The sequence below is a fragment of the Spermophilus citellus genome (genome assembly GCF_964194105.1).
Source record: "Spermophilus citellus genome assembly, chromosome: 11".
NCBI lineage: Eukaryota > Metazoa > Chordata > Mammalia > Rodentia > Sciuridae > Spermophilus > Spermophilus citellus.
In genome coordinates, this window is record NC_138192.1 from 79,348,245 (window position 1) to 79,373,307 (window position 25,063).

Below are 25,063 nucleotides of genomic sequence, written 5' to 3' on the forward strand. Positions count from 1 at the left end.
TCACTGTGTTTCTACAGGACCTACCACACTACCCAGCACTTAGTGATTATTCAGTAAATACTTATTAAATTAAGTAGAAATTTGCCCTAGTATGGAAATTATTGTTTTGTCAAAAGGAGAGGGGGTATATTAATATTCATACTTTTGTTCTTTCTTGGATAGCATGAACTTTGATTTGCAGATCCCACTTCCACAACCCTGTTCACACTGGGAATGGAACCCAGGGCCACACACATACTGTAAAACGCTCTTCCACTGAGCTACATCCCTAACCCCCATCTGCACATTCTTAAACTAGCTCTTTATTTATTTATTTAATTGGTATAGCTATGGGAAGGAGTTGGAAAGGCAGAGAGAAAGAGGAAGGGGGTCCAAAATGAGTGAAAATTTAAGAAGAAAAGCAAGAACTAACAAGGAATACAGAGGGATAGTGCTATAGTTTGGGTCTGAAATGTTAAGGCCCATGTGTTGAAGACTTGGTCAGTAGGCTGTGGCACTTTTGGGAAGTCGTGAAACATTTAGGAGGTGGGACCTAGTGGAAGAAAGTTAGGTAATTGGGTGGTTTTCTTTTGGGGGATGTAGGGATTCTAGCCCCTCTCTTTTTGCTTCCTGGCCAGCAGGAGGTAAACAACTTTGCTCTTCCTCAAGCTCTCTGCCATGATGTTTTAACCCACCACAAGCCCCAAAATGATGGAACCAAGAGACTGTAGACTGGAACCTCTGAAATGGTGAATCAAAGTAAAACTTCCCTCCTTTTAAGTTGATTTTCCTGAGTATATTATCATAGTAACAGGAAGGGAACACAGTAAGGAAGGTTTGAGATGCGTAGAGAACTATCAGATATGCAGACAGCATAAGAGCAGAAGGAGCATTTTGGCAAGATGAGCCTGGTGGTCCTCTGTGGAATGATACAAATTTGGGAGACATTGGCAACAGGAAGATGAAGTTGATCTTGTTAGAGTCTGTAAACAAGTCAGGATGGCGCCTGGCAAATGTTAGAGTCTGTAAACAAGTCTGGATGGCGCCTAGCATTTTGCCAGAGGGAGTGGTTTGTGAAGTAACGCCAGCGAGCCATTAAGTGTGGAGATTCCTTATTGGTTGACTGCTGTATTGAGTTTATGTTAATTAGATAAGCTGTGTGGAATGTATAAATACCTCTCCTGTCCTACAATAAACGGCTCCCACTCCTGCTGTATCAATGTACACAAGTTGCTCGTCACCCCCCAGTTATTTTGCTGCAGCCGGACTGCGGCAATCTCACAGGGCATGGTGGCATATGCTTGTAATACTTGGGAGACAGATGCAGGAGGATCACAAGTTTGAGGCCAGCCTGGGCAATTTAGCAAGATCCTGTCTCAAAATAAAATTTAAAAAGAGCTCAGGTTTAGCTCAGTGGTAGAGTACTTGTCTAATATGTGTGAGGTCCTAGGCCCAATCCCTTGTACTGGGAGAATAAAAAAGAATGTATCTTCAAATCCTAACACAAAGTAATGGCCTGGGTTACAATGGTAGTGACTATATAAAGAAAATGAAAATATAGAAAATGAATGATATTTTATTATTTCACAGCAGAAATTGTATCTAGGCATTTTCATTTACAACAAATATGTATACTACAATGGGATGTTTTCTGAAATATTCATGAATGATATCTTGTATTGTTTTTCTTGAGGGCACTTTTTATTTATTAAAAACATATTAAATGATATGTAATTATACTGATATAATTAGTTGAACTTTTTGTTATTAAAAAGGCAAACTGACACTTTTATTTCCTGCAAAGCTGTGGTTTAGATAACCCGAAAAACTGTTTTATTAAAAAACACTTGGAAATTTAGGATAAAATAAAAACATTCCCACGCATCAAAAATGAAGAAGGAATTGAAAACCAAAATGGTGTGGTGGAAGAGGATATTATGTCTGCCCTGGAGAGTTTGTTGGTCTTGTTAACTTAGAACCTTGGTTTCATTATACCATGTAGGAGCACAAGAGGCCTTCATCCAGGGACAGGTTAGGTTCCCCCTCATAATGCTGAAACTCTGGAAAGGTTTGTACTCTTTTCTAGGGAAAGAGCAAGCTAGCAAAATGTGCCTAACAACATAGGGAGGTAATAGGGAGTTTGATTTTAACTTGTGCTCTGAGTGAAATGAAACAGTATAATTTAAAGTTCTTAACCATGAACCCTCGTATGAATTTGTCATTTGAACCTATATCAACTGTAGGGACCCAGGAATTCTCCACACTGAAAAAATCAATCTAAAGAAAAGTAGTGAAAACTAGACTAATGATGACCGCCACAGGGTGATTTTCTAGAGGGGTATAAACTTAACCTTAGTTGCATATAAATTCCACACAGCAAGTTGTGCAGATTAAAATTTATGAAATACACAAGGGAATAATCTACAATGAGCAAGATTTAGCAGATTTATCCATTGGTGTGATTAGATCTCAAGAAGTCAAATTAATGAAGCATTAGAGACTATAAAATATCTGATTTATACAAATTTAGACTTCAAGGAAGAAATTTAAAATATAAGAGAACAACAAGTCATTAACATTTTTAAAAAGGTATTTTGGGACATCATTTTGGGCAAGTTGTTAAGAAAGCAGAGGGAGTTGGGCAGAAGTAGGGCTAAGACTAATAGTTGAGAGGTATCAGCTCTCAAAGCATAGTGTCTAAGGGTTTATTTTAGTCCACTTCCATCCTGTTCAGTTAGTGCTTACATTAAAAATGTCAGATTTTCTGGGGTGAGGCACGGTGGTGGGGATCCCCATTAAGTGGTGATAATGTAAGCCAATGACCCAAGAACAGTACTTGTGAGATTCTGTGCAGTTGGAAGCAAGGCCTCAGCTACCAGGTAGAGTACAGGGAAGGTGTTGTTGGGGAATGGGGTGGAGGATAGCATCTGACAAAAACTGTGATGATTGTCAAGATCTAGTCAAGAGGGCTTGAGTATAGGGCAGATGGATATCTTCAGAGAGAAATAGGTGACAAATAAATTAGGAAACAAGTCCTGTTATTCAGATTGGGTATGCATGAGGAAGAGGCAGCAGGAAAGAAAAAAGTTCAAGGTTTGGACTATGGAGCCCCATACAACAGACATAAAATAATAAGACTAACTCTGCACCCCAGATACGGATAGGAATTAGGTTTTCACCATGCCATCAGGGTTGGTTAGGATTTGTTCAGAATTTGAGCAAACATGGGGACTAAATTTGGGTGGAGTTCCCTAAGGAAGGCACAGATACTACTGACTGTATTTGTATATTCACTTATCTCTGGACTGTGCATTGTCTTAAAGACTTAAAAAATGAAAAACCTTAATCAGTTTTGAATAATAAAACAATGGTCATCCCCCCTAATTTACTACAAAATATTCAAAATATTTATTTTTTGCACGTACTATGACTTCCTGTTAAATGAATACTGTATCTTGGGGAACACATTCATGATAAATCCATCTAACTCTCTTGGCTATCTGGCTTCCACTGTCATTATAATTTTTTTAAAGATGTATATGAAGAAAAGCACATTTTCCTATGCTGATAAAGAAAAGTGATTTTTCATTTTAGGAAAATGAAAAACAACAGGACTTCTCAGAACAAACTATAGGTCGATTCTAGAGTTTTCCCCCAAGGTTTAGATGTTTTCTGTTTGAGAGATGGAATCCTAGTTAGCCCTGTCCCTACCCTAACTGCCTGCCATGTTGTTGCTCATTTTCAGGCTCAGTCTCGATAAGCTGCTCCCTTCTGGAAAGAGGCTGCAGCTGCCCCATACCAAGGGTTGAGAGGTTGCTTCTGAGAGACGCAGGGTCTTTTCCACCCACCAATGTCAGACCTTTTGGGAACTGATGCTTTTGATTGCATTGAGATTCCAAAAGCTCCTGCATATTTTGACTCAAATGGCTGCTTGTTTTTCTCCCTTGCCTGCAGCAGGGACCCCACTCTTCCTTATGGTCCCCTCTATCTGTCCCTGCTGGAGCTGTGCTGTGGAAACACTGGGAATATTCTGATGAGATTATCCAGAGTTGGAAAATTCTGTTTCCTGTTAAAAAAAAAAAAAAACAAAAACAAACAAACAAACAAGCAACAACAACAACAACAACAACAAAAACCCTCAGCTGCTATGTTTGACTTTTAAGGCAAAGAAGAGGCTAAGGAAAATTGAGTTTTAGAGTGTTCTAAAATTTCCAAAGTGCTGGGTGCAGTGGCACACATCTGTAATCCCAGCGGCTCCAGAGGCTGAGGACCCGGAGTTCAAAGCCAGCCTCAGCAAAAGCAAGGCAATAAGCAACTCAGTGAGACCCTGTCTCTGAATAAAATGCAAAATAGGGTTGGGGATGTGGCTCAGTGGCTAAGTGAGTTCAACCTCCGGTACTTCCCTGTCCCTGCCCCCCCCCCCCAAAAAAAAAAATTTCCAAAGTGTGTTCCCAACTACAGCTAGCTCTGAGAAATCTTGTTGGTAAAAAGGATTGGTTAAAATGTTTTTCTTGTAGTTTCTAAGTTCTTTTTCATAGAAAAAGTTCTCTAGAACTTTCTTTCTTCATTTTTGGCTTTTGTGACTTCCCTTTTTTAAATGCTTCTCCTACCTCCTTCATGTCCTAAAACTGTGTGTTTTCCAAGGGTCAGGCCTCTGCTTGTGGTTCTTTCTTATATTCTCTTTCTTGGAAATCACATCCAGCTGTTGGTTTCAACCATCTCTCACTTCCTAATCTCTCTCCTGGCTCAAGTTCTGCATGGCAAAATGCCTCCAGAATGTTTCACTTGTATTGTGCTGCCATCTCAAATTCAACATGTCTATATTTCTCTTTCCACAGAATGTACTCCTTTCTCACTTCCCCAAGGACTGATTATTTAAGTTATGATTTTGATTTTTGATGGAAAAAATATACTTTTATAAATATTACGGGCTTCACCCTAATAAAACTGTGTCTTTGGGCTTTATTTTCATTGTCATAGACATTGGGGGAAAGAGTCCCTGAAAACCTAGGAGTCAAATCTGTATCTGTATAATGCACTATATATCTAGATTAGGAGAAACTATGGTGGTAGACAGAATACCACTCTAAAAGTCCCTTTTTAATCACAGTCACCACAATTTAGTCATCAAGGTTATTATTTAACATTTAAAATGTTAAGTGACTTGCCAAAAGCAAATAACCTTTATATACTCACACAATAACCAGTTACAGTCTGTAAATTTAGGGAAAACTCCATTTTAATAGCAATAAAGAAGATTAAATACTCAGGAATAAACAGAGTAAAAAATGTGCATAACCTAGAAGTGAAAAAATTAAAACACTCCTCAAAGGCAGAAAAGAAGACTCAAGTAAACAGAAAGACATCTTCTATTCTTGCACAGAGTGAGTCAACATTGTAAAGATGCCAGTTTACTTTAAGTCAATTTATAGATTTAATGTAATTCCAATAAAAATACCAAGAAGCTTTTAAAAAATGGAGCTATATAAGTTGATACAAAGTTCATGTGGAAAAATAAACATGTAAGAATAGTCAGGTTAACACTGAAAAACAAAAATGGCAAGAAAAGAAGACATTGAAGAAGATAAAAATACTTCATGTAGAAAATAAGGGGATTTTAAAAAAATAAACATTTATCTACTCATTTGTTTCAAAGAAATACAGGAAGGATAAAACAGAAATAAAGAGATTGGTTTCTACAGGGACTGAATGGGAATGGCATGGAGAGAATGTATAGAAAGAAAGTGACTCTTCTCTCTGCAGATCTTTTGTATACCTCTGATTCTTGTACATGGTGATGACACGCACACCTGCTCCTGCCGCAGTCTTGGCTGGGCACAGAATCACGAGCCACCACACAGCTTTGTAGATTCAAACAGCAATTCTTTATTCCCGAACTCACACCGGCCTCCGCACACGTTCTGGGGCAATCCCAGTTCTCCTGCCACCCAATTCACCTAGTACACGAGGCTTATTTCCCAAAATGCTCTCTGAATCTCACGAGAGTTCAACAGGAGCTTAGGCAGCAGGAACGCCCTAATTCCAGCAGCAATAATCCTCAACATCGAACTTCCCTAAAATCCAAGGTCTTAAACTGGGAACGCCTTGTCTTAAACCGGGAACGCCCTAAACCCAAGGATTGGGATACTTCCTCAAACTGCAGGATACACCCTAATCCTGGATCCACCCTCGTCCTTGGGCAGGGTCACCTAACATGCAATGTCAACAGCGAAATTAACATGGGGTACGCTGGCAAGGAAATTTCCTACTTGGTAATGGCCCTCAGCATGCTCCCCAATAAGTATAATCAACAACAGCCAGGATGTGGGGAAACCCCAAATGGAATATGAAGAGTGAGGAATGAACCTAAGTGTATTAAATGAACAACATAATAACACTGAGGTGTGTGTGAAAGGAAAGAACTAACCTGAGTAACTTGGAAAATATTATTGGGACTATAAACTATAAGACCAAAAAAAAAAAAAAAAAAAAAAACAACAACCACCCTGCACATAAATATTGTACTTTAGTTGGTAATTTGTTTCTCATGGGGAGATGGTTTGCAATTCTGGAACTATTTTGTGTATGTACTATGATTGAACAAATAAGAAAATACATTGTGGATAATGAGAACCAGGTGTCTCACTGTCAGGGAAAGAAGGTACAAATGAGTAAAGGGTTAGAATGAACTTTATGGTATTGGATTAAAATTGAGGGTATCAGCATGAACTCCTGTCTTGCTTTGTTTTGTTGTTTGCTTCATTGGGGATATAACCCAGTACTTTGCATATCCTAGGCAAGTGCTTTATCACTTACAGCCCCATCCCAAACACATGGTTTTATATACATACATATAGACACAGTTTAAAAAATAAATGTAGATGTGTGTGTTTGTGTGTTTGTGCACAAATATGTATTTCCTGTCTTTGTCTGCTAAGAAGGCCCAGAAGCAATGAGAATCCAATAGAATTGGGCATACCTAGCAACCAGATCTTGATTTCTGAGTATCATTCTTCACTTAAAAAAAAGGGAAAATAGAACATTTTCTAGTGCCAGAAAAAAAGAAAATGAAAAAAAAAAAAAGAAAGAAAGAAAAGAAGAAGAAGCCAGTCACAGTGGTGCTTGCTTGTAATCCCAGTGGTTCAGGAGGCTGAGGCAGGAGGATTGGCAAGTTCAAAACTAGCTTCAGAAACTTAGGGAGGCCTTGTATCAAAATAAAAAATTGAAAAGGGCTGCCATGTGACTTAGTGGTGGTTGAACGCTCATGGGTTCAATCCCTAATACAAAAAATAAATAAATAAATAAAATAAGCTAGCAAAATATTTCATATTGACCAACATCTTAAAATGACTATTTTGGATAATTTTGAAGAGTTAAATGGTTTGATGTTCTCATTTTATCTAGAAAGGGCAAAGTAAGAGTTGCTATGACCAGAAGCATGTTGTATGTTGTGCTTCTGAGGGATTCTGATTTTCAAGCATGTGCCAAAATAAGGTTTTTCAGAAACCCTGTGAAGGCTAAGAAATCTGAAGAGTTTTGGGGTCACTGAAAGTGGTACTTCCTATCAGCTCAAGCAATTATTTTTCAGATATGCAATTTTCAGAAACACATTTGGTATCCTGGTAAAGGCATTTTGCTTAACCCAAAGAACTGTGATAGCTGTCACAACACAGTAACTTAAACCATTTCTTCAGTAACATTGCCTATGACATTGAATGGGCTTGGGAACAATTTCATTAGCACTTATTACACTGTATTGAAATGGCCCATTTGCTTGTCCATCTTATTGATTGGATTATAAGCTCCTGGAGAACATACATTGAATTTTGTTCACTATAGTATATCCAGGGTCTACTTGAGGGCCCAGAATTCCAAAGTGGGATCCAGTAGTTACCTAATGAATGGATGAACCAATGAGTGAATGAATTCCATGTTCTTATATAGATTCTGATTTGAAAAGGAGGTAAAGAAAAATGATGATGGTCACATTGTTCAGCATTACCTTCAAAGTGCTGGCTTTACCTCAGAGGTGATCATTTCTTCATCATATGATCTTCATCCTCAAAGTGTCTCAAAGTGCTCAGGAATATTTTCCAATTTCTGGTGTTTTAGGCCTCTTTACTAGTTGTTTGTGACACACATGTGTAAACTAATTTAAGATTCCTTAATCATTGTAAGCTATTCCTTCAGCTTTTTTTAAGGGTGATACAGTAAAATATGACAATCAGATAAGATTTAAAATCAACTGGCTCACAAAGTTTGTCAGTTTCTCTCTCTTGGACACATGACTCAGTATTCAACAATAGAAGTTATACATCAAGATGAGTCTTGCCCATCTGTAGACATTCTTAACTAAGGACTGGGTAACCAAAAGGTAATGTATTTTGTAGGTTGTTTTGTCTGCACATGTTCTTCTCTCATTATTACTATAGTAGTAAAGCTCTTCCATGGAATGAGAAGCTGGTTTAAGATAGCTCTCAGCAATATAATTAATGAGACCTATATGATACAAGACCTGGATGAAGAGCTGTCTCCATATTATTCACCTTTTAAAAAGTTCTACTTAAGATGTACATTTTTTTTCCAAAATGGTGAAAGTGGAATTAAAAAATATTACAGAAAGCTCAGAAGATAGAAAAAAGAAAATTGAAATCTCACTTCCCCTGGATAACAACAATTTCATCACACTTGAGAAATCTCACCCAACTTTTTTTCTTATACATATTTTAACATAGTTGCATTCTCAATAAAATACATTTGTATTCTGAAGTTTTAATATACCATTTCATCATTCACATTTCCATGCTGATATATAGACTTCAAACATGTTAATTATAGCTTTAGAATAAATATGTTCTTGTTAGCCAGGTCTAGAAGGATAAGACAATTGTGTGACGTGTTTTTGTTTTGTGTGAAAACCTGTAAGTTCACTGCTGTAGTGATTTAGAACTGAGTTAGCTCAATGCAATTTTATAGTAGTTTTATATAGTAATTTTAATGGAGGGGTCCTCAGCTCTGTTTTAAGTTAGCACAATGTCTGAATTCCTCTCCCTCTCCCCAGCCCAAGAAGCTGTAAGGAAGGCATCATTACATCTTACTACTCCCTTTATGGAAATGAAAAATATTAAATAGCTTAAGAGACTTGTCTAAGTTTTAAAAGAAGTGGTAAGTGTGGTATAGCACTCTTTATTCTTACTGTGCACAATGATACCATGATTTTGACTGCTTGGAGAATTTTCTCCTAGTTTCCTTCTTGTGACAGGGTCCATCCTTTCACCACTGCCCCCTGGTCCTGGTCACTCTGATCCATTTGCTAGGACTGAGTATTGAATTTAGGGATGAGAACATCCAACATCCAAACATGACAATTATAATTCTTCCCCAGGATTAACATGTGGAAATCAGAAGAGAAATCCTCTTTATTCTTGGGCTTGCCAAGCTGGGCAGATGTCAAGTTGGTGTTGCTGGCAGCCTTTTTCCTGCCACTTGGGAGAACGTGTGTCTTCAGTTAAAAAGAACAAAGCTGTATAGAGATGAGAGGTAGAGAGACAGAGAGCTGGTGCGCCAAGCTGGTTCCCGGAGCTCTTCATTCAGATCTGAGAATTACCCCAATATCTTTTCTACCACAGTGATACAATACACTTATACTCACTTCAGCTAGGTGTTTTTATAACTTGTAACCACGAAAGTACACTAATACAGTTGTTGTGACTGTAGATAAGACATTATCTCTCCCAGGGAAGAGCACAGTCAGTAGATATGGTAAACAAACCCAGCCCCTAATAATAAGTTTTGAAAGTGAGCAACAGATAGGCCCATTTGGAAAAATATTTTGGAAATTAGCATTTTAATATCTTTTGAAAAATCAGAATATTTGAAAATTCTTAGTTCACAATAATCATTAATGTGGATATTTCTCAAAGTGCAGTTAAATATACTGTAGTTTATGTGATAGTGTATTAACCTAAAATACAAGGGGATATGATCAGAAAGTGAAAAACAGGGCAAGAATGTAATAGTCCTTGATTGTGATTTCTTAGAAATTTGAAAAGGGAGGAAAGGAGTTGAGAGATATAAGGATAAATAACTGCCAAATTTCTGTATCCTCTAAAAAATTGTTTTGACCGAATATGGTGGCACATGGCTGTAATCCCAGGGATTGAGAAGGCTGAGGCAGGAGGATGACAAGTTGGAGGACAGCCTCAGAAACCTTGAGAGATGCTGTCTCACAACAACAACAACAAAAAATAATAAAAAGGACTGAAGATGTAGCTCAGTGGTAAAGCAGACCTGGGTTCAATCCCCAGTGCCAACAATAACAACTACAACAAAAATATTTTTTTCCTATAAATCCCAAATACTAGGTTGTTTGTAGTTGTCTACCATTCCACTATTTTTAAATAGGTAAAGATTGATAACAAATGGACAGAAAGTTCTGGGGCATAATGTGGTTACCTTAGTGTGTTTAACTATATTCTATTTGGGTTAAGTGAATTAACTACAGTTAATTCTGTTGATGGTGCAAAAAAGGGCTAACTTGATTTGAAAGCCTGACCTTGCCAGCGTACCCCATGTTAAATTCGCTGTTGACCTTGCATGTGTGTTTGAGAAAGGTGACCCTGCTCAACGACCAGGGAGGATCCAGGATTAGGGTGTGTCCTGCAGTTTGAGGAAGTATCCCCCTCCTTGGGTTAAGGGCGTTCCCAGTTTAAGACCTTGGATTTTAGGAAATTTCGATGCGTCATTCCTACTTCGAAATGGCCCTCAGCATCATATCATTGTCAAATAAAAAATATAATTTTGAAGGAGTCCTAGGCAAAAGTTTCTCTTGCAGAGATCCTTTAGAAATTACAGTATTTACATTAAAATATTAACATTGTGTCAGACAAAAATTGAAATGCAGATAAAATGCCATGCTATTTTAATTTAGTAAAGTATATATTCATAAGGACTTTTTTTTTTACTATTTAATACAGTAACATTAAAATCTAGACTAGGGACATGAAAATATGACAGTTTTGTAAGAAAAGTGGTTTTATTAGGGCAAACAATAAGATTGTTAATGTCATGAATTAATATTTTATTTTAATTAATTGTGTGATTATTCTTTTAGTATTATGTGGATTCCCTAGCACTTTTGTTTTACAACCTCATTCTTAAAAAATTCCAGCGGCTGGTTTTCTTGCATTTCCCTTAATTGTGGTGATCTTAAACAGATCTTCAGTTTGAAATCTGCCAGTTGTTCTAATATAGATGTATAAATATATTTTCTCCAGTTGGCTCTTTATTACAAAGACAGCTTGTTTGTGGGCACCGTCAGGACATCTGCATTTTATTGGACTTAATTTTTAGTAATAAAGACCTCCCACATTACAGATTTTTTCCAGTCTGAATTTGCCTGTGTGGGAAGCAAAAGAACTTGTCAGTCAGGGAAAAAAAGTAAATCCATATGGTGCTGATGATCTGCTTTCCTGGCTGCAATGAAGAAAGAGTTGAGTATAGACAATGCCCCCAGCAGATCTGTTTTTTTTTTTTTTTTTTTTTTTTTTTTTTTTTTTTTTTTTTTTTTGCTAAAAAGCTTACTGCTGTGGTCAAATATTGGTGTTTCTCTCCAAATCCATATGTTGAAGTGTAATGAACAATATGCCAGTATTAAGAGGTGGGGCATTTGGGAAGTGATTAGGTCAGGAAGGCTCCACCCTTGTGTATAGGATGGTGCCATTTAAAGTGGCAAGAGGGAGCTACTTTCCTTTTTGCCCTTGTGCTGTACAAGGATATGTAGTAGGAACCATATATGTGGAATGCACCCTTCACCAGACACTAAATCAGTTGGTACCTTGATCTTGGACTTTCCAGCTTTCAGAAGCAATAAATTTGTTGTTTATAAACGACTCAGTCTAAGGTATTCTGTTTTAGCCCCCTAACAGACAAAGTCACTTGCTATAATAGCAAAGGTTGGTATTAGCCCCAACCCACTACTGTTGAGCCAGCCTGGTTCATTCATGTACCATGCATCAAGCCATGAATGCTTCACCTGAATCATGAGGACACATTCTATTTTGCCTCAATCTTGTTTTGTTTCTTTTGCATGTTTGTCCAGTTCCTGGATCTTGCCACTGTCTTCCACTTTGGGGGTCACTTCTACTCCTTGGACTTGTTTGGTCTTGGTTTCCATAGTCCAATATTCAGGGCTCTTTACTTTGGCTTAAGTTTTCACTCAGCCTTTATGACATGGAGCATGTCAAAAAGTGGTTAAAACATTGTATTTTCAGCTTTATAAAGGTGACAAATAATTGCTAGTAGAACTTGAAGTGATGACAGATCTATATTTTCACAGTTATACATAATTCTTCACAGTGCACAGATTAGACAGGAACTAATTTTTTTTCTTTTGATTGACATCAAAACACTGGGAGCTCATTTCTCCTGGTCAACATCACCAACAGGATGAGGCGGAAATTGGGTATCACATACTCTTTACTATTAGTGTTACCTCCTTCAACACAACGACCCACTATCTTGTGTTTCTATCCATCTATAGCTCCTTGTTAATTCTGAATTTCAGCCAGAGAGAAGATTCTCCTTTTTCTGCCCCCTGAAGTGTTGGGGGTTGAGCCCATTGTCTCACACATGCTAGCCAAGTGCTCAAGATACTGCTTTTTAAGACACTTTTGTGTTTATTGGGTAAATGCAAATTTAGTTTAATAAGTATATTTATTGCTGAGGGGATACAAATATTGATGACTTATTCTTAAAAATTTTATTATCCAACGTAGTGGGTAGAATTGTCCTCCTTTAAGATAGGTTTATATCCTAACCCCTGGTGTCTGTGTGTTGTGGTTTGGATGTTAGGTGTCTTTGAAAAGCTCTTATGTGAGACAATGCAAGAAGTTTTGGAGGAGAAATGATTGGTTTGCAACCTTAGCCTAATTAGTGAATTAGTCCCAGATGGGATTAACTGAGTGGTAACCAAAGGCAGGTTGGGTGTGGCTGGAGGAAGTAGTTCATTGGGGGCTTGGCTATGGGGTATACATATTGTATGTGGAGAGTGGAGTTTATTCCTCTCTGCTTCCTGGTGGCCATGTGAGCTGCTTTCCTCTGCTACACCCTTCTGCCATGATGTTCTATCTCATTTTGAGCTGGCCATCTATGAACTAAGACCTCTGAAATCATGAACCCTTAAATACATCTTTCCTCCTTTGAAATTGTTCTGGTTGGGTCTTTTAGTCTCAGGAGCGAAAAAGCTTGTGAATGTAGCCTTTCCTGAAAATAGGTTCTTTGTTTTAATCAATGTTAAATGAAGTCACACTCTATTAGAGTCTCCCTTAATATAACGTCTGGTGCATTTTTAAGAAGGGGAAATTTGGGCACATAGACACACAGGGAGAATGCTATGTGATGATGGAGTCCAGAGACAGAGAAATGAATTTGTAAGTTAAGAAGTGCTGGCAATCCCCAGAAACAATTAAGAATCAGAGAAGGATTCCTCCTTAGAACCTTGAGAGAAAGGATGGTCCTACTAATAGCTTGATTGCAGACTAAAGGCTTCTAGAACTGGGGGAATAAATATCTGTGGTTTTAAGCCATCCAGTTTGTGGTAATCTGTATGGCAATTTTGGAAAACTAATATACTAGTCAATAAAACAGAAATATGAAGAATAAGCTGTAATAGAGGTTCAGAGGTATATGGATACAAAGGAAGGAGATAGCTTTCTCAATGTCATGGACAGTAATTCTAATTCTTAGAACACCAGGTTTCCTTTGTACAAACTTAGTAACCTATCTGACTCTTTGATTTATTGTGTGTTTTAAAATGAGTCACCTCACCTCTCTGAACCTGTTTTTCATCAGTGAAAGGGGGCTTTGGCTCAACAGATGATTTCTGAAGTCTGCTCCACTTGTAATCTTATGTTTCTAAATCTGTAGCATGTACGATTTTTTGCCAATAGTGTATGTATAATTTAAGAAGTGGTTAGGCTACGGGGAAGGATTCACTTATGGGATTTAGTGTTCCCTCCTTCTCCTGCCCACCTCACTCTTTAAGAGGTGAGAAGCCTGTGAAACCAAAGCACCTTACTTTCCAAGCTGAGACTCATCTCGGGTGTGTTGAGTCGAAGCACCACACTTTCAGATTAGGAGCTGCTTAAACATCCTTCTTTCAGGCAAGCATATTTGAATAAAGAAATAATTAACACTAATTTCTGTCCATGGACCAATCAACCCGGCAGTTGAGTGGAATAGAGGGAATTCATTTGGTTTCTGGGCAGTCCCTGAGCAGGCAGTTTAAACTCTCTAAGCTTGTTTCCTTATCCTTAACATGGCGATAACAATATCATCTTGATGGGTTGTTGAGAGGACGAAATAAATATAAATATACATTTTGAAGAGCCTGCTGTCTAGTGGGAGCCTATAAATGTTATTACTTGCTTAACAAAATCGTTGCTTAAAGAAAGGACACTGATGAGCCTCCGGGGTTCTCCGTCCGACACCCCAGCTAGCAGGCGAGTCAGACGCTGGGCCCGCTTTGCACCCACCGGGCAGAGGCTCGGAATGTGGGGCAGCCTGGCCCGCGCGCGCCGGATAGAAGGGCACGGGGGCGGGGCTGGCGGAAGTGCTAGCGCGCCGCTGTCAGCTGCACCGGAAGTTCCTGGCCCGGCCTGGCTGTAACCTTGGGGGGGCCTGGCTGCCGCGGCTGCAGTTGCTGGGTGGGCTTAACGAGTCTGCGCCTCAGCCAGGTTAGGCTCGTTAGCTGCCGGAGTCGCCGGGGTTGTACCGGAGTTCGCTGACGTACGCGGGGAGCAGGCACCCGCTCGCGGAGCTGCCCAGCCGACATGTCTCTAGTGGCGGAAGCTTTCGTCTCCCAGATCGCAGGTAGCACGCGTGGCCCGGGACCGAGGCGGGGGCGGCGCGGGGCAGGTGCGCGGAGTTACGTGGGATATCGGACTGGAAAAGCTCCATCCTTGTGGAGTTGGATGCTGAACCTCGGTCCGGGAATGGAGGCATCCACCGAATACTAGTCTCCCTTTACCGATGAGAAAACTGAGGAGGGCACTGGGGCCAAGGTCACTCCGCAGGGGCAGGAGTCCGTCTGCTTTCCCAGGGCTGTGCATTGTCCCGCTCCCCAGTCCTTTGGGAGCGGCTGGGGTGTGTGGAGGAGGCCCTGGGCTGCTGTTGAGTTGGGGGGCGTGGCCACAGGCCTGGTTGCCCCAGGGCTTCAGTTTAAGAGTGGGGGCGGTCTCTTAGGTCGTGGGACCACAAATTTTAAGTGACTGTCAGTGAGTTGTCCTTGTTACCTCTTGTCATTGAGGTGCCCCCAGGTTCTTGCTTGCTCTTCCACCGACACAATACTACCGTTTATTAAGTCTGAGGTTCATTGAAATATCTTTAAATCTACATGTACTTTAAAGCAATACCTTTGATTTGTTGGACCGATCTTGACTGCTGTCAATAAGTTTATAATATTTGTTTTCGTACGGAGGATTTTTATTTATTGTGTTGAAAGAAATTAAATATTAAGAGAGAGACTAGTAAGGAGACTAGACATATGTGTATCTAGGTGTAGGTTAATGGAGTAAACTTCAGTGTTTTCCATTTAAGAATAATAAATGAGACAGTCACCAGGATAAATAATACATTTGGAAGAAAAAAGTAATATTTTGGAAATGGAAAGTAAGAATGCGTTATACTTTGCCAAAATGTTTTTCACTGCATTTGTGTGAATATCTATTTCTTTTTTCCTTTTCCAGTTAAAATGAATACATTTTTTTTTTCTAGAAGAAGAGAGAAGTAGCCATGGTGAATTTCATGAAAGCAGGGATCAGACTTACTTTGATCTCCATTGTATCCCAAACCCCTGTTAAAATATCTATGGCATGAATCAATGATCAATCTTGAGATTTCAAGCCATAATTATTTTATTTTTGCCACTTAGGTTTAAAAATAAAAAATCTGGCTCATATAGTTAGATCAGTGACTTGGATTGCTATTACATTAAATCATTTTATAGTGTATGCTGATATTGATATACTGTGTGTATGTACCCAATATGTGACCACCCCCTGCTATTAAGGATCAAATCCAGGGGCACTCCATCACTGAGCTACATTCCCTTTTACTTGGAGATCTGGTTTCCCTCAGTTGCTCAGGCTGACCTTGAATTTGTAATCCTCCTGACTCAGCCTCCCAAGTAGCTGAGATTACAAGCATGTGACATCATTCCATCTGTGTGATTTTATTTTAAAGAGAAAATGATTAATGTTTTTGAATAAATTTTTAGTAAGTTTGAAATTCTGCCTCAATTAGTGAAGTTTAAGAATTGCTAGGAATTTTGCCTGCCATTTTAAGCTGTTTATAGGGATTTATTACTCTAGGAGGAAGCATTTAAAGATGGATAGTTCAATAAATGATGTTGGAACAGCTTCTAAGTGATAGCACCACATGAATAAATTTCAGATGGATTAGAGATTTAAATGTAAAATAGCAACACAAATCAAATTGTAGTAAAATAATTGGAAGAAAATAGTAGGAGAAAATACAGGAGATTATTTAGAAAATATTGGATAATGGAAGAGACCTAAGCAGGTTACAGAATCCAGATTCCATAAGAGAAAAAATTGGCAGAGTTGGTTGTGGAAAAGTTTTAAGAGCTTTGCATAATGAAAGACATCATAAGTTTAAGACGTAATCATACAAATTAAGAAAAAAGCAATTAATTGGAGGGGGAAAAACAGAATTAAGGCAAGGGACATGAACAGGCATTTCACAAAAGGGGAATTGCAAGTAGATAATGAATAGATTAACCATCATTAATAGATAATATTCTCACCTAGTTGGATGAACAGAAATGAGTATGATAATTTCTAATCTTGACAAGAGCATGGAAAAAACAGTTACCCTGAAATTATTGGTGAGTCTAAATTATTACTGTTTAGGAACTTAATATAGCAGTATTTATTAAAATGTCATCCTCTTACCCAGAAATCCCCTTATAGGGATTTATATAATGGAAAAATGAGGACCAGTACATAAAGAAATATATACTAGTACTAATTGTAGCACTATTGATAATAGCAAAAACTAGAAATGTCCTAAATATATATGAAATTATGGTACTGATCTAGCATTCACACTTCTGAGTGTCTATCCAGAGGAATTGAAATTGGTATGATGAAGAGATATATTTACTCTCATCATCATTGTAAAGCCATTGTAATAGGCAAGATATGGAAGCAACCCGAATGTCCACCATCAGATGACTGGATAAAGAAAATGTGATTTGTTGAGACTGGGAATGTAGCTCAGTGGTACTGTGCTTGCCTATTAATGTGTGAGGTCCTGGGTTCAATCCCCAGTATCAAAATACATGATTTATATATACAATGGAATACTATACAGCCTTAATAAAGGAAGTGCTTCCACCATTTGTGATAACATGGATGGAACTGTAGGATCTTATGTTAAGTGAAATCAGATAAGCACAGAAAGACAATTACTGTATGATCTCACTTATATCTGAAATGTAAAAACGTTCTTGTAGAAACAGTAGAAAAGAAGTGGGGAAGGGGTGGGGTATGGGATAGTGAAAGAAGAGATGTTGATCAAAGACTATATTTAGACTGGAAGGATAAGTTTTAAAGCTCTATTGTATTGCATGATGACCACAGTTAATGTGTATTTCAAAATTGCTAAAAGAATAGATTTTTAAAATGTGCTCATTGCACACAAAAAGTTCATGAAGTGATGGCTATATTAATTCATTTGATGTAATCTTTCTGCAACGTATACGTAGATAAAAACATCGTATTTATCAGATACTAAAAATGAAGAGGTAGACCCTGTTAAATATATTGACTTCAAAGTATAAATCATATTAAGTAAAAGTTATACAGTGGTATATATCATTGTAAGTCTAATAAAGCTTACGTATGTAGACATGTTTATTTTTATTTTATTTTTTGGGGTACCAGGGATTGAACTCAGGGGCGCTTGGCCACCGAGCCACATCCCCAACTCTACTTTGTATTTTGTTTAGAGACAGGGTCTCACTGAGTTACTTAGCGCCTTGCTTTTTCTGAGGCTGGTTTTGAACTTAAGTTTCTCCTATCTCAGCCTCCTGAGCTGCTGGGATTACAGGTATATGCCACCATGCTGGGTGACATGTTTATGTTTATATAAACAGAAAAACTTGCAGGATAGTATTTAACTAATTTTCACTAGGAATTTCAAGGTAATGAAGATAGGATGTTGATGGAGAGTGTAGAAACTTTGTTTCTGAATTATTTAAATTTCTTTAATAGCATATTTTACTTTTATAAGTTAAATGATTCTAATTTTTTAAATCAAAAAGATTTTTTAATAAGTGAAAAAGGAAAGGCAAACTAAAATAATCATTCATCAAAAATCTTGGGTTTGACTTCTCAGTGACTTATAAATATGACTTAGATGCAACAACTATTTACAGTATTCTGTTTCTGGTAGTCATATGGTTTTCTTCAAGGAGTCAATCTCAAGAAGGGATATATATATATGTGTGTGTGTGTGTGTGTGTGTGTGTGTGTGTATATATATATATATATAAGACTATGTATATATATAGTCTTATTGTAACTAAATGAGTCATTAGGAATTGGTTTTGTTTTGAGAGCACTAATTTTTAGCATATCTGACATTCACTTTATTATTCTTTGTATGGACATGAGATAACGTGCTTTTGATATTTCTTTTGAAAACATTTAAAGGCATCTGCCATCTGTCTGTGATATTTTCTTAGTGTCTTCCTTGAGAGCCTTATTCTTTTTTTTTTTTAATTGCTTTTATTTTTTAAATACACGACAGCAGAATGCATCACAATGAGAGCCTTATTCTTAACAACATCATTTTGGAAGCTGTCATAGCCTGTATCTGATATGTTCCCCCAAAGGTCCACGTATTAAAGGCTTGGTTGATCCTCAGAGTGTGTGTATTGGGAAGGGGTGGAAACTTTTAAGAGGTAGGACCAAGTGGGAGGTCTTCTGGTCATGCCCTCAAATGGAACTCTGAGATCGACTACTCTGTCTACTACTCATTAGTCTGACTTCCTTGCTCTATCTTTAACTTATTGCTATTACTTTATTTCAAGCTTTTGTTATTTCTCACTTGGATTTCTGTATTAGTATCTGCATTGATTTCATTGCTTTAGGCCTGGCCTTCTTAAAGAGTCTCTGTATTGCAAACCTGAGTGGGTATTTTTGTTTGCTTATTTGTTTTATTTCCATTTTCCTAAAATATTGGGGTGACTTCTCTTGTTTTAATACTTTCATTGATTTACCAGTGTCAGTAGAGTTAAGCGGCATATAAGATGCTCCACGACTAAGTCCAGGTCTCTCTCTCTAGCTTCATCTCTTGTCATTCCTTTCTCTGAATTCCATCCTACTAAACTATTTGTAGTGTTAAATCTTGGCACATGTTGTTCTTTGTCCAAAATGTTCACTTTATTTAGACAATTTCTGTTTCTTAAGATTCTGGACACCATTTGAATAAGTGACATTTTTTCCCTCTGTATATAAGAAAGATTTGTAGTATCATATCAGCAATATAAGGAATAAAGTAAAAATTACCTGGAGTCATGTTGTCCAGATTGACTCTTTTCTTTTTTCTTTTTCTTTTTTTTCCAGTTCTGGGGATTGAATTCAGGGCCTAGCATACACTAGGCAAATGGCAAATACCCTACCACTGAGCTATAGCCCTAACCTGTAGATTGAGACTTTAAAATCCCATTGTCTTTAAAACTTGGGTGAACAAAGCTGTATCATTCCTCAATTTAAAATATACTGACATAAATTATATATAATGTGAATACTTTTTTTTATAACCTATTTACCTATTTGTCATATTACATATTGGGATCTCTTTTTCATGGCTATGAATGAAATTATACCTCATCATGTTGAATGGTTATGTAGTATTTAGTTGTAGTGATGGAACCATAATTTACTTAATGAGGTGATATTAAGGTGGGTTTCTAGGGTGTTGTATTAATTAATTAAACCTGAGAAGCAGAAGCAGTAGGCTCTCCATCTCTACTTTCCCCCACCCCCTCACACATACATGTTAGAGTCTGTAAACAAGTCAGGATGGAGCCTGGCAAATGTTAGAGTCTGTAAACAAGTCTGGATGGCGCCTGGCATTTTGCCAGAGGGAGTGGTTTGTGAAGTAACGCCAGCCAGCCATTAAGTGTGGAGATTCCTTATTGGTTGACTGCTGTATCTAGTTTATGTTAATTAAGATAAGCTGTGTGGAATGTATAAATACCTCTGTTGTCCTACAATAAACGGCTCCCACTCCTGCTGTATCAATGTACACTAGTTGCTCACACCCCCCCCCCCTTATTTTGCTGCAGCCAGACTGTGGCACACATACACACATAAAAGAAATTGGGTCATGCTGGCCAAGTAAGTTCAAAGTACACAACGCAGGCAGTCAAGATAGCCCTAGTTTAAAGGCTTTCATTTGATAATCAGGCCACCTAGCATAATCTTCCTTTTGATTAAAGTCAATAAATTAAGGTCCTTAATTATATCCACAAAATCCCTTCAGAGTAGCACCTACATTTGTGTTAAAATAAGTGGAAGAAAGTGTTTATATTGTACAAAATAGCTGTCTCCTCTTGTTTGTCCTCCTGACACCTGCTGTAAAATATCCCTTGTGGGTACCTTAACTAGGGACTTAATAGAAAAGGAATTTTGGCAAATGGCCAACTTGATGTGTGCCAAAGCCGTAACCTGTGAATATGATTTTTCTCTGTTGTAAACAGTGCTTGCATATACATATTTTTGCAACTGTATGATAGCAGTGTGTGTGTGTTTCCACATGGGACCCAAGTTCTTGGCATCCTGAACAACAAATTGAGCAAGACACACAGAAGCAACAGGCAGAGTAGATTTATTGAAAATCAAAGTACCCTCCATAAAGTAGAAGGGAACCAGCTAAGGGAGAGTGACTCAAGGAACTCACGTCTCAGTGAGCCTTAGTTGCTGAGCTGTGCCTCATTCCCTTCCCACAAACCTGAATGAAGACCATGTCCTATTTGTTTCCATTGGTTTTGCCTAATTAGAATACAGAACTTATGGTGGTAGTTACTATGGTGATGAGCCATTTATGGTAGGAGTTAACCATGGTAATGGAACTATATCATAAATAGGGACATGATGACTTATCTCCTTATCCTATACTCTGGAGGCATTTTTCTTCTACATTGCTTCTACTGTATTGACATCCCTAAATTCCTACCTAATATCCAGTAGTTTTTTGGGATAAATTTCTTACAGTGGAAGAAGAATTTGAATTGTTGTCTTAGCTAGCTATGCAATACGGAAAGGAATGGTAAATTTTGATTTTGATTGAATAGTTTGGCTTTCCTGATGACAGTAGGCTGAGTTTAGAATTTTAAAAGGAGGCTAAAAATGGATATTGAATTGTCTTAAAAATTTTTTTATGAATAACCTGTATAATTTAGACTTTCACCTGCTTTGTTTTTCTAAATGGCAAGCTTTTCCAGTAAATGAGTTTCTGTCTTTTTAATTTTTTTTTATAGTCAGTTGGGTATGAATATGTTCTAGGGGAGGATTGAGTAACCCCATTTGGATTTCATGACCATTTCTGGAGCAGTCACTGGCCAAAAGGGTGGAGTATTGTGATCGACAGGCCTGACTTGTCCATCCTTTTGCCAGGAGTGGCTCTAGGTATTAGGATTTCACAGGACCAGCAGATATGCACAAGAGAAGAGAGAGAGATACTGAAAAATCTACTGTAATATCAATCACTTCCTTTACCTTTTTTTTTTTTTTTTTTTTTTTTGGTCCCAGGGATTGAACCCAGGGGTGCTTAACCACTGAGCACATCTCCAGCCTTTTAAAATTTTTATTTTGAGACAGAATCTCACTAGATTGCTTAGGGCATTACTAAGTTGCTGAGGCTGGCCTTGAACTTGATGATCCTCCTGCCTTAGCCTCCCAAGCTGCTGGGATTACAGGTGTGTGCCACCTTGCTCAGTACTTCCTTTACCTTTTGTATTCCTGGTGGATCATACAGTGAGAGTCATGCCTTTTTTTTAAAACTTATTTTATTTTATTTTATTTTTGTTGTTGTTGATGGAGCTTTATTTTTAAATTAAAAAATTTTTTTTTAAATTTTGGGGGGCATATCGGGGATTGAACTCAGGGACACTCAATCACTGAGCAACATCCCCAGCCCTATTTTTTGTATTTTATTTTGAGACAGGGTCTCACTGAGTTGCCTAGTGCCTCGCTTTTGCTGAGGCTGACTTTGAACTCGAGATCCTCCTGCCTTCACCTCCTGAGCCTCTGGTATTACACCATCAAAGACCTGGGTTCTTATGCAGCTACTTGCTCTATGACCTTGGGCAAAGTACTTTCCTTTTTAAGCCTAGTTTTCTCTTGTAAAATGGTAAATAGTATATGTTTTTTTTTTTTTTTTAAGATAAGGTGAAGAAATATCTAAAATACTAGGCACTGTGTCTGGCACATAGGAAGTACCTAATAAATGTTCATGAATATTTTTAGCTGCTTTCCTATCATTGTTTTTCTTCTTGGTTTTGCCTCTAACTTCCTGTGTATAGACGAAATTTCTGTAAAGCTTTTAGAAGTTATTTGTAAATAGGAAACAATTCATTTCAATAACATGAAACATCTACAGTTATTGCAGTTACTAAAGTTGATCTTAGTAATTTATCCTCTGATAATAAATTACTATAGGATATTTATTTCATGATTTTGTATTTGATGTGCTTCAGCCATATGTATCTTTATTATAAAATTGAATCTTGGTATAGGTTGTAATAGAGGCAACTAATTAGACATAGCTGGTTACTAATAATAAGAGTAACCTTTCTTTTTTTTTTAAGGTACAGTGCCAAATGATTTATTTTCATGATTGCTAATATTAGCAATTTAATATTATTAGATAGGTGTTATTATAGTTAAGAAAATTGAAGTTCAGTTAGATACTAGAGTGTAAAGGTTAGGTAACAAAGTTTTGGGAGGAAACAGTTCTAAGCTCAGCTTTACTTCTTGTTCTATGATGTTGGGTAGGCCTTTCTAGTCCTCAGTTTCCTCATTTGTATAAGGAATATCTTGCATATTAATCACCTTGTATAAGGTGATACATAATAAATGCTTAATACATAAAACTTTCCATTATTGCCCCAAAGCTTTTTTACATTGTAGTAAAGGGGTCTTTTGAAGATATTACTTTCCAGTGTCTGAGATTCCATTACTATTTTGCATAGCAGGAAATATGCAGAGTATTCATATTTTTATTTATTCCTATATCATCTTTTCTGAATTAGTACTTAACCAGAACCTTGCAAGTGTTATCTATGTATCTAGATTCTTCTTCTCCTCTTCCTCCTCCTCCTCCTCCTCCTCATTATTATTATTATTATTATTATTATTATTATTTTATAGTACTGGGGATTGAATCCAGGGATGTTCCACCAGTGAGATATATCCCAAGTCCTCTTTTTGTTTTTATTTTGAAATAGGTTCTCACTAAGTTGCCAGGCTGGTCTTGAACTTGGCATTCTCCTGCCTCAGCCTCGTGGTCACTATAATTAGAGGCATGCACCATTGTCCCTGGCTAGCTTTGCTGTGTTTTAAACATATCAGTTAATTCATCACACTGTAATTTACTAATCTTTTGAAATTTGGGCAAATATTTGTTACTGTGTTTTGTGTTTGTTTTTAGTCCCTCCCCCCTTCTGGTGCTGAGGCTCAAACCCAGGGTCTCATGCCTACTAGGCAAGTGTTCTACCACTGAGCTATACCCCAAATTCATGAGTTTTAGATTTAAACTTAAAAGATTTTGATGACAATCCCCTGGAAAATTTGTCAGTTTTACTTCTGTGTAGACTTTTGAGTTATTAATGTTATTTCAAGTCTCACATATTTGAAAGAAAATGTCAAAGTACTTAACATTTTCAGACATTTAGAAAATATCTTATCAGCAGTTAGTTATTAGATAGACTGAAGATTGCAAATAGAGATGATGAGATCTTGAAAATTTAGGCAGTCATTTTTGTTTAAAGACAAAAGTTACAATATCAGCAATTTAGTTATAGACATTTATATGTAGAAGAGAAGCATTTGCCTTACCAGTAAGAGAAATGTGCACTTTAATTTTTTATTGCTTTGCAAATGATCCTCTACTCTGTTCTTGAACACTTTTCTTATTTTTGTATGCTCTAAATGAATCATGGGTTTGAACTTTTTTACATCAGTAATAAAAATGAAATTTGATTGGTTAGTAATAAAGAAGGTTCTTTTCATAAAAACAATCATTTTATCATGACAATTCCCATTAACTCTGACCGTGTTAGCAAAATAGAAACCATAAAATGCATTTCATTGTACTTGTTTACTTAGCCTTGTTTTTGTGCTGATTATATATTTTTATCCTAAGAAATTGTATAAGCCAAAGAAATTTTGGATTTAAAAATAAGACTTTTGGTGGTTATGTTTATCTGAGTGGATACATTATTCTTAGATACAATGGAATTTCCCCTCACGTATTATATTTCTTTACTTGGTCAGCCTAGAGCACTGATTAGGACTTTATAATAAGTTGTGTCATTTGTTTAACATGAAGAGGACATCATTACCTAAGTATTTGTTTCTGTAAAGTAATATTGGCAGCTGACTAATGATCAGAACTTTTGTTAACCTCCTTTGTTTTTGATCATTAGTCTTTATCAGAAAAAGTTTTGGCCTTGTGAATTATAAGTAATGTTTCTAACTTGTTTATTTTATGAATTCAGAAAAATAATGTTATGTCAGTAAGAAACAACAAAAATAAAAGTTGCTGTGTTTGCAATTATATATTGTTATCATTGTTATTATTACTATTCATCAGTTAAGATTCTAATTTGGCTAGTGATGAGAATTAGTTACATTAGATTAACTGGTAATTGGTCTTTCTTCTTGAGTTTTTGAATTATTCTTTAACTATTTTCTGTCTCTCTTTTGGCACTGGGGATTGAACCCAGGAGTGCTTTACTACTGAACTACATCCCCAGCCCTTTTAATTTCAA

The 25,063-nt window shown here is 37.2% G+C and overlaps 1 protein-coding gene across 1 annotated transcript in view; it reads left to right on the forward strand.

Annotated features, from left to right (window-relative positions):
* The first annotated feature begins 14,605 nt into the window (after nucleotides 1-14,605).
* MTX2 (metaxin 2) overlaps nucleotides 14,606-25,063 on the forward strand; it is a 64,367-nt gene continuing 53,909 nt past the window's right edge. Inside the window, exon 1 of the mRNA XM_081261290.1 lies at nucleotides 14,606-14,850. Coding sequence (XP_081117416.1) covers nucleotides 14,811-14,850 — 40 coding nt within the window. The 5' untranslated portion in view covers nucleotides 14,606-14,810. The remainder of the gene's footprint in view (nucleotides 14,851-25,063) is intronic.